The sequence below is a fragment of the Typopeltis vanoorti genome, chromosome 5 (genome assembly GCF_054136105.1).
Source record: "Typopeltis vanoorti isolate ZY-2024b chromosome 5, IOZ_Tvanoo_1.0, whole genome shotgun sequence".
NCBI classification, from domain to species: domain Eukaryota; kingdom Metazoa; phylum Arthropoda; class Arachnida; order Uropygi; family Thelyphonidae; genus Typopeltis; species Typopeltis vanoorti.
Genome location: NC_143553.1, coordinates 99802777 through 99819217, shown reverse-complemented (window position 1 = coordinate 99819217; position 16441 = coordinate 99802777). Strand labels below are relative to the sequence as shown.

Genomic DNA, 16441 nt, shown 5'->3' with positions numbered 1-16441 from the left:
TTCTACGATTCCCTTTTCGGAATCTACTATTAATCTTTCAATTAGTGTTTTCTCCAAATATTCCGTTTAAAATGCATATAGCAATATTTCCCTTTTATTCATCAATACTTATTCCACTTTGAAGCTTAATAGTTCCATGATTCTTTTTTCGGAATATACTGTTAATTTTCTTCCGACTGCCACTTAAAAAACTTAAGTTCCTTCCAAACCTAAATATCTGCCGGCCTGTGTTCTAAAATCCTTCCGAACGCTCTCTTGTTTACAGGCGTTACTCAGATACCAAATGCTTTCTTGTCAACTATCAATCACTCTTCAAACTTCTCGGCGAGCATGCGCACTCCACGAAAGTGGCAAGCGAGAAAGTTAGATATAAATAATGGCTGACATGTTGTCTCCGTTAGCGACAAGAGAATGTCTTCATAAAACACAACCTTTGATAATTTTAAATTACAATAAAAATTATTTTAAGTAATACAAATATCAAATCTGGAAAGTACATTAAATTTTTAACTGCTTTACATATCACTTTTAACAAAACAATTTCCATAACGGGCGCATCGCAAGTGCCGACAATGCATGTTATGAAAACAAAACTAATAAACATACTAACATAAACAATACGTAAAAATATTCAGAATTTTAATTATGATTATTTTTACATGGTTATGTGATGGAGAGATTGGTAAGGGCTAGCATGCAGAATTGGATAAAACAGTATTCTCTGTGATTGCACAAATGCATTGGATGTTCACATTTTGAAAGGCTGCAAATGAGTAACTACTCAGCAGAACAATTTATTATTTAACATGATAATGTATGTGGCAATTGAATTTTCATTTGCACAATGTTAATTCTAAAAGTTGTCACTAGGGTGATGCATGGCACTGCAATATATGTAAATTATATTGCAGTGCCATGATACTCCTGGTATGCAGTGAAATGCTGTGACCGTACCATTTATGCAAATTCAAATGTCCCCAATGATGTATGCTTCAAAAGAATGTTCTATGAAAGCAGGTAGTTGTGGAATGCATCAGTCCATTGCCTGTGAGCAGACAACATGTCAAAGCACAATGTCACTATTATCGAAGGATTGCACGCTTCTCGCGAAGTTGTTTTACCAAAATTACAGCTGTGCTTTCACAGCATTGCAAAAGTTCAGAACATTAAAGGGATTAAAAACAGGTTCTATGACTGCAAATGGTTTACACAAAATGATCCAGAAATTTGAAGAGACAGGTTCCTTAGGTGTCAAACCTGGCAGAGGATGGAAGCCCATCAAATGGCAGACAGTGAAGAAAGTCTTTAGACAAACCCATAAGCAAGCATAGTTCACAAGGTCGTAAGGCAAATTCTGTGCTTTATCCTTACAAGATTTCCCACATTCAGCAATTGCTTAATCATGACTGGGGTGCACGAGAAACATTTTCTGGACTGACAAAGCTCACTTCCATCTGGACAGTGCTGTGAATATGCACAACTGCCAAATTTAGACAACTGCAAACCCACATGTTGCGCAACAGATTCCGCTTCGTTCTCTGAAGGTCACCATTTGGTGCAGTTTTACAACAGAATTCATTATCGGAATTTTCTTTTGCAGGGAGCTCGATCTTACTGGTCTCATTATCTGCATTGTTAATGGCAGTGATATGCATCTCTCTTAGCTAATCAGGTGATTTCAACACTTCAACCATCAGTGCCTGGATTTAACAGTTTTTATGCAGAATGGTGCTTCTCCTCACATCGCCACCCCTGTCAAGCGGTTGCTTCAGATACATTTTACCAAGGACAGAATCATCAACCACTATTTTCGTACAATGTGGCCAGCACACTTGCTAGATCTGAACTGCAACTTTTGGCTGTGGGAACATCTCAAAGACATTGTCATGGACAAAGTGGATCTCAAGACCAGCATTATATGCCATATCCATAATATTTCGAGTGAAATTCTACATTCTGTGGTTGAGCATGCAATTTTGCGATTTCAGCACATTGCCAACAACAGAGGATAGCATAACGAACATGTTGTTGTTGTTGTTGTGCAACCACACAACACACTGTAAAAATAATCATATTAAAAATTCTGAATATTTTTACGTATTAATTATGCTTGTTAGTTTTGTTTTCACACACGCAGTGTCTGCACTTGTGATGTGCTCGTTATGAAAATGTTATATTAGAAGTAACATGTAAAGAAGTAAAAATATTGAAGTACTTACTAAACTGATTATTTGTGTTACTTATAAGAAAGTTTGTTGTATTTTAAAATGTTGAATTTTGTGTTTGTGAAAGACTTTCTTTTAGCGCTGATGGATACAGCGAGTCAGCCATTTTATTGCAGTGCGTAGTTTTTGACTTTTGTGAAGTGCGCATGCTCCCGGAGAGAACTTGATGTGTGATTGACAGCTGACAAGGAAAGCGTTGCGTATCCAAGTTACAGTTGTAAACAAGAGAGCGTTCGAAAAGTTTTTAGAACACTGGCCGAGATATATTCAAGTTGGGAGGAACTTGATTTTTTTGTGCGGCAGTCAGAAGGAAATTTCATAATGTATTCCGAAAAGGGAATAGTGAAAATAATAGGTTTCAAGCAGGAATAAGTAAAGAATAAAAAGGAAATCTTGAAACTGTAAGTTTTTATAAATTGGCCGGTAAATATTCAAGTTAGAAGGAACTTGATATTTTTTTGTGTGTGGCAGTCGGAAGATATTTTATAGTGTATTCCAAAAAGGGAATAGTGGAAATATTAGGTTTCAAGGAGAAATAAGTAATGAATAAAAGGAAATCTTGAAACTGTAAGTTTTTAAGGTGGAATAAGTTAAGACTGTCAATTCAGTATTGTGAATGAAAGGAGAACTTGTTGCTTACATTCTAAAGTGAATGTTTTTCTTAGAGAAAATATTGATAAGGAAGTTTTATAAGTATTAAGAATGCCTGAAAGTGAAAGTTTAGAAAATATATTGAATTAAGAAGATTTTTAGGTATTAAAGGTGCCTGATCTGATGAGTATTACTACTAAAAGGAAAACAGGATATAGTCAAGAAGACTTTATGTGTGTTATATTGATTGATGAAAAGGATCCTGATAATGAAGTACAGAACCTTGTAACTTCTGGAAAAGAGCCTTAACAGAAAGAGAAAAAGACTATGAACATTTTTTTTGTGATTGTGAAAGAAAAAGTGTTTAGTCTTAAGAGTAAGTTTATGTTTTTTAATAAGGCCTTGGATCCATATAATCTGTAGTTATAGTTATGTATTATTACTAGAAATGTATATATATTGTTTTAGTTTTATTAAATGTGTTTATTTTGTACTTGGTATTGAGTCAATGATTAGTTGGATTCTGAAAGAGTGAGTTAAAGTCATTGCACCAATTGGAGTGAACTCTTTGTGCAAATATAATAACATATAGGGACACTCGGAGTCAAAATAAAAATAATTGTTAGTAAAAGAGATTTATATAATAAATCACCTCATAAGTATATAGAGAGAATAATAATATACATAAAGAAGGAAATATATATAAAATATAAAATTAGAAATAACAACACCATGTGTACCCTACGTTTTGTGACGTTTTGAATTATCCAATAGGATATTACAGCTTTATGTATCACCCTAGTGATACATAAAGCTGTAATAGAACTAACTTTTAGAACTAACATTGGTTTTTGCACAAAATAAAATTCCATTGATGCACACATCATCATGTTAAATATTAAATCGTTCTGCTAAGTAGCTACCTGGTTACAGCCTTTGAAATGTGAACTTTAATTACATTCATCCTGTATATATATTTTTATAAGAGTTTATGAGCCCAGAAAAATGGAATAAGATGGTAACAGTTATTTTAATTAAAAACACATTGCTTCATCCTAATTTACAGAGGATTTCTTCAGGTCGAAACACACAAACTGGTAAACAAACTGTAACGCTTAACAAAGATAATGACAACTACTATGTAGTTACAGAACTATATAGTGGTTGTCACCTTTGTTAGTCTTTATTGTTGTTTATAAGATATGTATGTAAATATGAAAATATTTGCATTTGAACTTCTCTCAGTTTTCGGTTTGACATATTTCTGCAAGCAAATATTTTCAACCATGAGCTATATTAAAAATAAATCAAGAAACCATCCAAAGAAGGTGATTCTCTCAGCATTTTTAAAAATGAAATTTAAACATCTTCATCTTCCTCAACATCAAGTATACTCATTTGATGTTGCTCGAGAAGTTTAGCAGAAAAAAGTCGCATTAATTTGAAGTTCGAAGACTCATCGCAGGTGTCCTCCCGCAATGAGTCTTCGAACTCCTTGAGGGTGTCACGAATAATAATAATAATAATAATTTGTACCTAACTGAGTGTTTGTTATGTTTTTTTAGTATTAATAAATAATATTTCAAAAAAATATATTCATTCATATTCAAAAAACACCTTCCCATTCTATTCCATTTTTAAAAATCCTCCCCTTCCCTCCCAGCTTAATCTGATGTACAACTCTTCTGATTTTTTTTTTTTAATTAGATTAAAAATGGCTCTCAAAAAAAGGTTGCCAAACCCCTTGTTATAGAGATTCTTACTGTTTCAACCCCCATTCTTACCAATCTTTCTAACACCTTAACCACAACTCAGGATAAATTGAATTGGTACCTCAGTCTTGATACATCCTCTTAGTAGTGGAACAGATTTTTACCTTCTAGCAATATAGTTTTGTTAGACAATGTCAAAGGCATTGATATGGTTGTTTAACAGAATGTCAAATCCCAAAATCTTTCATGTCAAATCTGACTTGGGAAATTTCTTTGTAGTTCTGAAATTTAGTTTTATTTCATTTTTTTTTAATAGATGGGTACTATGGAAGCTTTACTTCAATCAGCTGGAACTCGATTCTTTGACAGGCCTTCTGAATTATGCAGTGTAGGTGCTTGTAAAACTTATACAACTTCCATATGTGAGCATTTCTGGCAAAATATTATCTTCTCCAGATCCCTTTTCACATTTTAGTTTTTGATGGTTTTTCAAAGTATTGATATATACTGGGTATTGCATTTTTCTTGATAGTTTCTACCACTTCTATGTTACTGGAAGTGCCATTTAACTCTCTTTCAGAGTAATTATCCTACGCATCCAGGATATCTTTGTCCTCAGTATTTTGTCACCTTTTTCATCAGTGATGAAAAGGTGACATCATTTTCATCAATAACTATCTGAAACATTTTACTACCTTCTTGGTATTTATCTTCTATATTCTTACTGAAGTGACAGTAGGTGGTTAGATTTCTTATGTTTTTTCTCTGTAGTCTCTCAGGAAATCTGCTGATTTACTTGCTAGGAACTTTTGATATATGCTTTCTTCTTCTTGAGTCAATCATGCAGTTTGGATTTTTCTATCCTTTGAAACAGCTCTGCCACATATCTTTCTGGCTGAATCATTCAATGCCTTCAACTATACCACTTTTAATTTTTAAGCTGTCATTTTTTCTTGAATAATAATTGTATATTGAGTGTACTGTTAACCTCAGGAAGTTGCTCAACTTTGATTCCTTTTAAAATTTTAACATAGTTTTCTTTTTTCAATATTGCATTCAGTTTCATTCTGCTTAAAACTAAATAGTAATTACTTCCTGTATTATTTCTTTTATACCTTGTATCCTGAACAAGTATGAAAACATCTCTGTCAACTGTAATGCATTTGTAAGGATTTTCTTATTTCTTGTTTTTTTTCTCAATGTGAATTTTGCACACACTTTATGTTAAAACATTGTATTAGTAATGACCATATCCTGAATAGAAATCCAGCATGCACTTAACATTTATTATTAGCTTTACTCTTTTCTCCAGATTTTCCTAAACATTTTTTGTGTTTCTGGTATTTATTTTCTATTCTGGTGTTTATATTTCCAAGACCAGTTTTCATTTTTTTCTTTCTCTCTCTCTCTAGTTCGATAGATGTTTGTCTACATCATCTATTTAAAATTGCTTGCAATTCAAGAAGGCTGTAATAATATCAGTGACTATAACATAATAAATATTTTATTATCTATTTATAGCATTTTGGTTAATATGTTGTTCTCTTCATAGATACATTACTGGTATTTTTTTATATTTTTTATTCACTTATTCATTCTGTTCGTTTGCTTATTTACATCATTATAGGATATCTATCCAAAAATTATTTATTTTTATAAATATAAAAAAAAAATAATTCAAAGTTTAAGTGCTTGCTTATGTTTTATTCAACAATAACATGATCTGAAATAACAACCGTGATTATACTAGCTTTGAAAAATTATCGAAAAATTATTGCATATGGAAAGACTGTAATTGTATCATGAAGATTATTTTTTGTGTGTAGGGGAGATGTGTGTAAAAAGTGAGAGCAAAGGAAAATAAGTGATATTTATCTTTTATTTTATTTAGGTCCTGGATGGTAATATCGATACTCATTTTTCTGACTTTCAAGCAAGTGTGAAAAAATCAAAAACAGTGGAAGCTGCATTGAATGCTATGTTAGATATCATTAAAGCAGGTGGTGGAGAAAAGGCTGTTCATAGGCACACAGTCATAAGAAAAAAATTGCTTGCAAGAGAAAGATTAAAGCTGCTGTTTGACAAAGGTTCTCCTATATTAGAAATTGGTCCACTTGCTGGCTTTACTTCAGATTATGGGACCATTCCTGCAGCTGGTGGGGTTATAGGTAAGAAATATATCTATGAGTTGGTGATATTTTTATTTTGTCATTTTAATTTATTCACTGCAACTTAATTGTGTATATATAATTTTGAATATCTGCAACAACGTAGGTTCTCTCCCCCCCCTAAATAAATACTTCCTGAAATATGGTCTTTGATGGACCACATATAGCTTTTCCCAGCCAAGCTATTCCTGCCCTTCCCATATTGTGGCATGTTCATGAATGGAGTTCTGAAGAATATTCCTTTCCCTATTTAGAAGAAATGCCAACTAGACTACTAGTTGGAATTTCATAAATTTCATCACCCAGTGAAACACTTCCACTTTGCTTTTTATAGACCTGAAGAGTGGTGGTTGCTATGTTTAGTTCTCAGAGTAAGGATTCTGGTATCTTTCCCCCCCCTTCTTACATGTGGTGTGGATAACAGCTTCACTGGCATTCTGAGTGTACTGTAGGGACTCTGTAGGCTAGCTGCTACACTGGACTGACTCCAATGCTAAATGCAGCAGGAGCCTTTCAACTAGTAAATAATCCTATTGCCAGTTACTCTGTTAGGTCATGCATGGAGGGAGTTCAACTCCATATAGTCAGAGAAACTGACTATAGAAGAAGCCATCCTTGTTTATCCAGAGGTATTAGTGATGTAGCTAGAACTGTAACAACAATGCAACCCACCCAAGTCAGTGTTGAAAGACTGAAAATAGTCAAATCAGATTTAAGGGCTTCCATGAGGGAGGATCTGACAGAAAAAATTCTGTTTCTAAGAACAATATGTTAGTAAATTTTGGATTTTAGTTTTGATTTAACCCTATTCTGCAGCTAGATACTAAGTTTCTTTAAAAATTTTGTAGGAATCAATTTTTCAATCTTCTATAATATAATTTTTATTTCATTTAATATAATGTTTCATGTCCATTCAATTAAATTTTATATCCGAACAATACTTTAATCTCGACAAGGAAGGGGACGGATAGAGAAAGATGTTCCTTATTTTCTGTTATAGTTTCTTTGTTTTATATCCTATATTCCTATTACTTTATTATTTATAGCCTTTTGATAAAAATATAATCTCAGTTGACCAATGTTTCAATTTTCTAAGTTTTGTTGTTGCTTTAAAATTTAAGGTTACTGAATGTTTGTAATTTCTTTTATAAATAGAAAAAAAAAAGCCATAATGGCATAGCTATAGCCTTTAGGCCCAAACTTTAATAGGTTAGAGTTCTAAAAGTAGCCTGATGATTCACATTGGCAGTGATGAAATACCTTGTATGTTGAGTACCTTCAATCGATATAGGATATAAATAATTAGTATATTTATTATTTATTTCCTACATTGATATATAAATAAAGGGGTCGCAGTGGAACGTACTATAAATTAAGGAATTAGAATCAGAGTTGAAGGTTTTATGTATCGACTCCACAGCCCATCATTATACAGTACATTACATAAATGTACGTTTATAGAAATTGGCTAATGATGGTGATGTGGGAAGAACCCATATCAGTAAATAACTGATACATGTTTTTTCCCAATTCAAAAACGTTAGAATCTAAGTGGGACTTTATCATCATCATCAAATTCCTGACACGGGGGTGTACAGTATATGATAATACTATACAAAAAACTTACATCAGCACTAACTTCCTATCTACAATTTTCCTCCAAATCAATCTGTTACCTGTCATGACTCCAACATTATCAGATCTTATATTTCTCTTCTAAGGTACTTTTTATCGTATCAATCCACCTATATTTTGGTCTTCCTCTGGGTCTTTTTCCTACCAAGCTGGCAGAGAACACATGTTCTAATCTTTCCTCTCCATTCTGTTTAAGTGACCATAGCAGATTGGCACTGTTAATACATTCCTGGATGCTAACAATCAAGTTCTTTCCTAATATCTTCATTTTTAATATGATATTGCCATTGATGCCATCTGTTCATGCCCCTAATCTTTCTCAGGACCCTCATATCTGTAGTCTCTAGTCTTTGGTCAAGTATTTTATTTCTAACCCACCTGTCAGATCCATAAGTTAAAATTGGCTTGAACTATATTGTATACAGCTAATTTAGTGTTTTTGCCAATTTCTCTCTAATTCCATATAAATTTATTCAGTTGACTTAGAACTGAAAAATATAATAAAGAAGATGAAAAATAGGAAAACTCCAGGAGAAGACAATATAAATATAGAACTATACAAAAATGCAGGTGAAAAATTTAATGAAAGACTTCCAAACCATATTAAAAAATTTCAGATGTCTGGAAAAACCCCTAACTCTTGGAAAAAAGCACTGATTATCCCAATGTATAAAAAAGGAAATAAAGACAATTGCAATAATTATAGGGGAATTAGCCTGCTCAATAAAAGATATAAAATATATGCAGGAATATTAAAAGAGAAACTAAGCAGCATTGTAGACAACAAATTACTAGAAGAACAAAACGGTTTCCGAAAAGGCCGATCCTGCATAGATCCAATTTTTACTTTAAAATTATTAATAGAAAAGAGAAGAGAATTTCAAAAAGAAACACATGTGGCGTTTATTGATTATGAAAAAGCCTTTGACAAAATTAGCAGACAAAAATTGTTTAAAATATTAACCGATTTAAACATACCAAACCAACTTTTACAATCTATTCAAGAAATATATACAGGAAATAAAATAGCAGTTAAATTAGAACACACCTCAAAATGGAAAGATATATCAAGAGGGGTACGACAAGGATGTACCCTCTCACCTCTGCTTTTCAATATATATATAAATGAAATAATAACAATCTGGAAACAGCATAACCCATTTGGTATACAAATGACCCCGCAAATGAAGATAGATACACTACTATTTGCAGATGATCAAATAGTATTAACTACATCAGAAGATGACTTACAAAGATCATTAAAATCACTAAATGATATCTCAAAGCAATATAATATGACAATATCCAAAGAAAAAACAAAAATAATGGCATTCAAAGGAGAAAACCCAATAAGAAGTAAAATAGTGATAGATAATAAAATACTAGAACAAGTAAACACTTTCAGATACTTGGGATGTGATCTATCATATGAAGAAGAAAAAGACATAGACACTAAAATATCAAACTTTGTCAAAGTAAATGGCATAATAAATAGTATATTTAAGCCATCCCTGGCACAAAAACACACTAGAATCAGACTATATAATGTCTTGTCAAAACCAACTCTACTATACGGAAGCAAAACATGGACCATGAAAAGGAAAGATGAAAAACGAATTCAAACAGCAGAAATGAAGTTCCTCAGAAAAACAGCTGGATATACCAAGTAGGACCACAAAACAAATGAAGAAATCTTACAATCTCTGAAAATAAAACCAATTAATCACTACATAAGACAGTGTAAACAAAAATGGCTAGAACATTTAAATCGAATGGACAACAGCAGACTACCAAAAATATTATACAGATACAAAATAAGTGGAAAAAGAAGAATCGGAAGACCAAGAAAGAGATGGCATGAGACCGGAACAGGCCACATGGCCTAAATTCCATGTTAGGAAGAAGAAGAAGAAGACTTCCAACCATACCAGCTTTGTTGATTCTGTTTCTATTTTTATATTTAATTTACCATCTTCACTAAAAATCGTGCCTAAGTAGCTGAAATGTTTTACTTGTGCTATAGATTCTCCATTCACACCACAGTCAGTATTTTCAATGTTTCTGCCAATTTTCATTTTCTTTGTCTTGTTATTGCTGATTTTCATACCAAGTGGGACTTTATTATTGTTATTATTATTATCATACCAAGACCCCATGGAATCAAAGACTCATCTAGAAGGTCCTTTTGTTCATACACACACAGTTCATTATACTGTGCCTTAAACACTCAAATTCTCTGTAGACACCACTCTCAGGCAAGGCATCCCAATCATTCACAACTCTGCATGTAAAAAACCTGATTCTCACTCCCCTGCTCACACCCTCCTTATACAATTTCCAGGAATCACCTCTGGTTGTTCTCCCCAGATCTTCCACTGTTTTCTGTAGAACCTCTCCAACATTGATCCCATAACAACCTCTTATTAACTTGTAGGTTTCTATCATATCACCCCTCATCCTCCTATCCACTAGACTCTGTAAATTGCATCTTCACAACCTTCCTTCATATTCGACATTTCAGAGATCAGAAACTCCTTACTCAACCCTCTGAACCCTTTTCAACATCAAATCAACAAAAAAAGAGTAATTGTTTTCCATCAGATTTTTTTTTTTTTTTTTTTGCATTGCCATTTTAAGCTGAAGGTTTTAGCAAATTTAATAAAATTATAATATAATATAAATTATATTATAATTTAATAAAAATATAGTTAAAGGAAGGGTCATCTAGAGGAAGCAGTATTAAATTATATGCTTAGGGTAAGGAGAGTTAATTGAGTAGGAGTTAGATGGATGAGTAATATCATGAAGCATGAGCTGGAGAGGAAGAACATGTTGTGTAGGGTATATAAAGAGAAAGGTGACCAGCAAACTCATGAACAGTACAAGGCTCAAGAAAGTTAACCATCATGGCAAGGAAAGCAAAATCAGATTATGAGAAGAATCTAGCCGAAATCCCAAAGAGTTCTTTCATTATGTGGCAAGTAAGAAGAAGAATGACTATGGAAGATTAACCTTAATGAGTGATAATGGTCACAAAGAGACAGAAGCAGATAAAATAGTTGAGTTATGGAGTGACAACTTGGAAGGATATATCATCCTAGTGAGGTTACTGTTTTAACCTATGTGACTGACACTAATGTGAGAACAGAGGTGGATGAATTAGAAGTTCTTAAGATATTGCAGAATCTCAGTGTAAATACAGCTGTGGGATTATATGGGATATCAGCTAGGGTTTTGCAAGAATGGCAAGGGAACTGGCAATGCCTTTGACTAGGCTCTTTAATTTAAGTTCTCAGCTCTGGTAGTTCCAAGGGAGTAGAAAGAGAGCAAAATAATTCCCTTGCACAAGGGAGACTCTAAGACTTCTTCTTCTGCAGCTTCTCCCACTTAAGTGGGGTTACTGTTGATGATGAGTCTCCTCCACATCCTCCTGTCTTGGACTGTCACCACATCCAAGTTCTTCATCCTCAAGTCTTCTACCAGCTCCCTCCATCTCTTCTTTGGCCGCCCACGCTTCCTCCTTCCTTGCACATCCATCTGCATGACCCTTCTTCCCACATATTCGTCCTCCCTCCTCGTCATCACATGACCAAACCATCTCAACCTTGCCTCCTGTATCTTCGCTCCTAAGTTCATAACTTTCACCGTTCCCCCTTACATAGTCATTTCTCAGATGATCCTTTCTGGTCACACTGCACATCCACCTAAGCATTCTCATCTCTGCTACTTCCATCCTGCTGATGTTATTTTTCCTCAGGGCCACAGTTTCTATAGCATACATCATAGCTGGCCTCACTACTGTCCTATAGATTTTGCCTTTCAGATTGATTGGCACCCTCTTATCACATAACACTCCAGCCATCTTCCTCCAGTTCCTCCAACCCGCTTGTATCCTGCATCCCACTTCCTTCTCAGCTCCTCCATCTTCTTTCACTGTTGAACCTAAGTATCTAAAGTCCCTCACCTTCCTGATGACATTTCCTTCCAGCTCCGTCTCCTGGCTGCCACCCACTGTGCAACACATATACTCTGTCTTCTGCTTAGTCTCATACCTCTCTCTCTTCAGTACTTTTCTCCATCTTTCCAGTTTAGTTTCTGCTTCTTCTCTTGAATCTGCATACAACATTGTCCAAGGCGCATCTTCTCTCACCTCCTCCGTCACCACCTCCATCACAATGTTAAACAGAAACGGACTTAATGCTGACTCTTGATGCAAGCCAACTGTTACTTGAAAACTTTCTGTCTGTCCCAGACAGGTCTGAACACTTGTCTTCACATTTCTGTACATCTCCCGCACCAACCTGACATATTTTTCTGGAACCTTCTTCTCCCTCAGACACCTCCAGACTTCTTGCCTTGGCACTGTATCGTATGCTTACTCCAGATCAATAAATGCCAGATGTAGCTCCCTTTGTTTCTCTTGGAACTTTTCCCAAAGATAGCATCTGTTGTTGATCTACCATGAAGCCAGATTGTTCCTTTGCAATCTCCACCTCCTTCCTGAATCTTCCATCAAGAACCCTTTCTAGGATTTTCATTGTGTGGGACATCAACTTAATCCTCTGTAATTTTTACAGTCTTGTGCATCCCCTTTACCCTGGTAGATGGGGACAAGAGTACTCTCCCCCCATTCCTCGGGTATATTTTCCTGTTGGCAAACTTTCATGAACAGGTCCCACAACAGGTCAATTTCCTCCCCCCCCCAGTGTCTTCCATGCCTCCACTGGAATCCTGTCGATGCCCACCGATTTTCCATTCCTCATCCTCTTCATGGCCTCTGTCACTTCCACTCTACTGATGTTCTGCACCATCCCCCCAGAAGGCTGCCCGTCTTCTCTGTGAGTCCTTGCATTTTCCTCATTGAAAAGTCCCTCAAAGTATATTTTCCATCTGTTTCTTATGTCCACATCCCTCCATAATACTCTTCCTTCAGCGTCTTTGATCTGACTCGCATGTAAGATGTCCTTTGCTGCTTTATTTCTACATTTCGCTAGTTAGTAAATTTTTCCCTGTCCTTCCTTTGTTTCTAATCGATCATACAGATCTTGATATGCCATGGCCTTCACCTGTACCACAACTCTCTTGGCTTCTTGCTTTCTCTCTCTGTACACTCTCTGTCCTCTTCCACTCTTGACTCATCCCACTTCTGCTTTCCCTTCCTCTTAGCTGTCACTGCCACTTGTACATTATTATTCCACCACCAACCCTCCTCTTGCTCTCTAATCTTTCCAGATGTCTCACCAAGCACCTCGATTGCACAGCTCAGGATTACTTTTGAATTATGTTTCCACCAATCTTGTACACTTTCCAGTCCATCCGAAATCCTTTCTAACACCCTCTCCCTAAAACAATTCCTCACACTCTCTTCTTTTAAGCGAAACCATTTAATTGTCTTCATCCCATGGCTTCCAGAGATTCTTATCTTTGATCTTATTTTAAAGTCTGCGCACAGCAGTCGGTGTTGCTGTGCCACTTGATCTGTTGGAATTACTTTACAATTTGTCACAACCTTAAGATGTTTTCTTCTAGTTGTCAAAATGTAGCCAATTTGTGAACTGTTGTTACCACTCCTATAAATGTTATCAAATGTTCTTCCCTCTTGTAGAAAAACGAGTTCACAGTTGACAGATCAAACGCTACTGCAAAGTCCACAACCCTCTCTCCTTCCTGGTTCATCATTCCCACTCCGTGGCCACTATGCAACCTTTCACAGTCTCTATTCTGTCTCCCTATGTGTCTGTTCAAATCTCTTCCGACAATCACCATCTCGTTTTCTTCTAGTTCCCTCATTTCTTCATCTAACACGTTCCAGAACTCATCTTTCTCCTCTGCTGTACAGCCAACTTGCGGGGCATATACACATAATACGACCACCTGCTCTTCTCCAAGACCCAATTTCATTCGCATGATCCTGTCGTTCCTTCTACCCACTTCCAGTTCTTCGCCCTTCATTCTGCCACATGCCACAATTCCTACACCATTTCTTCCCTCGTTATTCACTCCAGAGTAGAACAATTTATATCCATCTCCCAGTTCCTTTGCCTCCCCCCCCTCCACCTTGTCTCCTGCACACATAAAATGTCCAACTTCCTCTTCCTCATCATGCCTGCTACCTCTCTATCCCTTTCAGTCATGTTTCCAACATTCAGTGTTCCCACTCGCAACATCCTCTCCACCTGCTGGGCTCGCTTCTCTAACCACACCCGCCCTTAATGCAGTAGCCTTCGTCCACTTCTCGCAGCTATAGGGCAATGTGGCTGCATGCTGCTTAAGGGGTACCTTAAGAACCCCAGCCCTTATATCATTTTCTGTTTGACTCATATCATAGCTAGAGCTGGCAGTGAAGTTTTATGACCGGATTCCCTTCCTGACATGAACCCTCGTCATTTATCTGGGCTTGGGACTGGCACCTCAATAGGTGCCAGTCCCGAGGTGTACAGGTGTGTACAGAGAGGTGGAGAGGATGTTGCGAGTGGGAACACTGAATGTTGGAAGCATGACTGGAAGGGGAAGAGAGGTGGCAGACATGATGAGGAAGAGGAAGTTGGACGTTTTATGTGTGCAGGAAACAAGGTGGAAGGGGGGGAAAGACAATATTACATGAATTCCAGTAATTACTCTTTATAAAACTTTATGTGCTCACATCTGGATTACTGTGCTCAAGTCTGGTCCCATGGATTTCTTGGGGATGAGAAGGAAGTGGAGAGGATTCAGAGGTGAGTGACTAATATGGTGAGTAGCCTGTGGAATGTTTCCTATGAGGAGAGATTGAAGGTGTGTGGATTGCAGAAATTTGTTGATAGGAAAAAAAAAAAGAGGGAGTATGTTAGAAACATTTAAGTTGCTTAAAGGGTTTTATAGGATAGATGCAGGGGAAATGTTTCAGCACTTGACTAGAGGGACCAGAACAAGGGATCATCCCTGGAAGTTGAATAAAGTAGAGGTGAATCAAGTGCTTTTAGTAGGGGTATGAGGACTAGCCTTTTTGCTTGGAGAGTTAAACAATAGGCCCCCCCCCCCCCATTTAACCAGGTGACTCTCCAGCCAGAATGAAATTCTGTTATGTTGCACCATCATTTTACATTATGGGTTAAGCCAGCAAGAATACAATTTGGTCAGCTAAATTCCAAATTGCCAGCCCATTTCATTTGTTCAGTATCCAGGTAGATACCCAACAGGATGTACCATGAGAAGGTAAGAACTGGACATTAGGTCAAAAGCCCTGGTTGTTTTTCTGCACGGAGGGTCTCCCTTTATACAGCTTTGACCCTTAAGCACTCCATAATTTTAATCTTAACATGTAATTCAACAGATTTATTATTATTATTACACCCTCTGTGGAGTTGACAGACTCATCGTTATGCATCTTCTTCTTTTCAGTGGAAGCAAAGCATTCTTACTTGGAATTTTGTCTGCCATTATTAGCAACAATAAAATGAAATAATAGTTTTAAACAATTTATTATTCACAATTATTATTATTATTATTGCATTGGCACCTTCATGGAATCCTAAGACTCATCTTGGGACTCCCAAATGATCAACACAGTATCTATCATATTATAATTTCAGCACTTAAGCCTAAACACATGCAAAGCTGCTTAATTATAAACTTGACTTGGTCCTTATAGTTTATTTCATTCCTGCCAAGAAACTAATTATAGATTGTTACTGTGATGACAATAGGTTTTTTTTTTATCACATCATTTTTATTGAAATTTGTTGAGTCTTTGATTTGGCATATTTGACATAAATCACTCTATCTTTAGTGGCAAAAAGTTATTGCTATCATGTGATAGCTTCAAGCACTCATTGCAGGAGGATAATCCACTCTGTACTACTTTAAACCTCCATCTACACAGTGTCACTATCACTATGCCTCAATCCATCGACTATACAATGCTATTGCCACTAATGGTGTTTTTTTTTGTATATAAATTGCTTGTGTACTAGTTGATTTGCCTTGGTTTCTGGTAGAAAAATCCTACTTCCATATGAGATGGTTAACTCACCTTTCAGTTGAAAAAGCCCATATAAAGATTCCTCTCATCATGTTGAGAATTGAACTCGTCTTTTCCATCTGAATGGTGCAGTGTTCCATTGTTCTTCCA

At 35.8% G+C, this 16441-nt stretch overlaps 1 protein-coding gene across 4 annotated transcripts in view; it reads left to right on the top strand.

Moving 5' to 3' along the window:
* LOC150106688 (methylcrotonoyl-CoA carboxylase beta chain, mitochondrial-like) overlaps nucleotides 1–16441 on the top strand; it is a 321267-nt gene that overhangs the window by 22849 nt on the left and 281977 nt on the right. For all 4 annotated transcript variants that reach the window (XM_090392642.1, XM_090392638.1, XM_090392640.1 and 1 more), the window contains exon 3: nucleotides 6420–6696. In XM_090392642.1, coding sequence (XP_090248768.1) covers nucleotides 6420–6696 — 277 coding nt within the window. The remainder of the gene's footprint in view (nucleotides 1–6419; nucleotides 6697–16441) is intronic.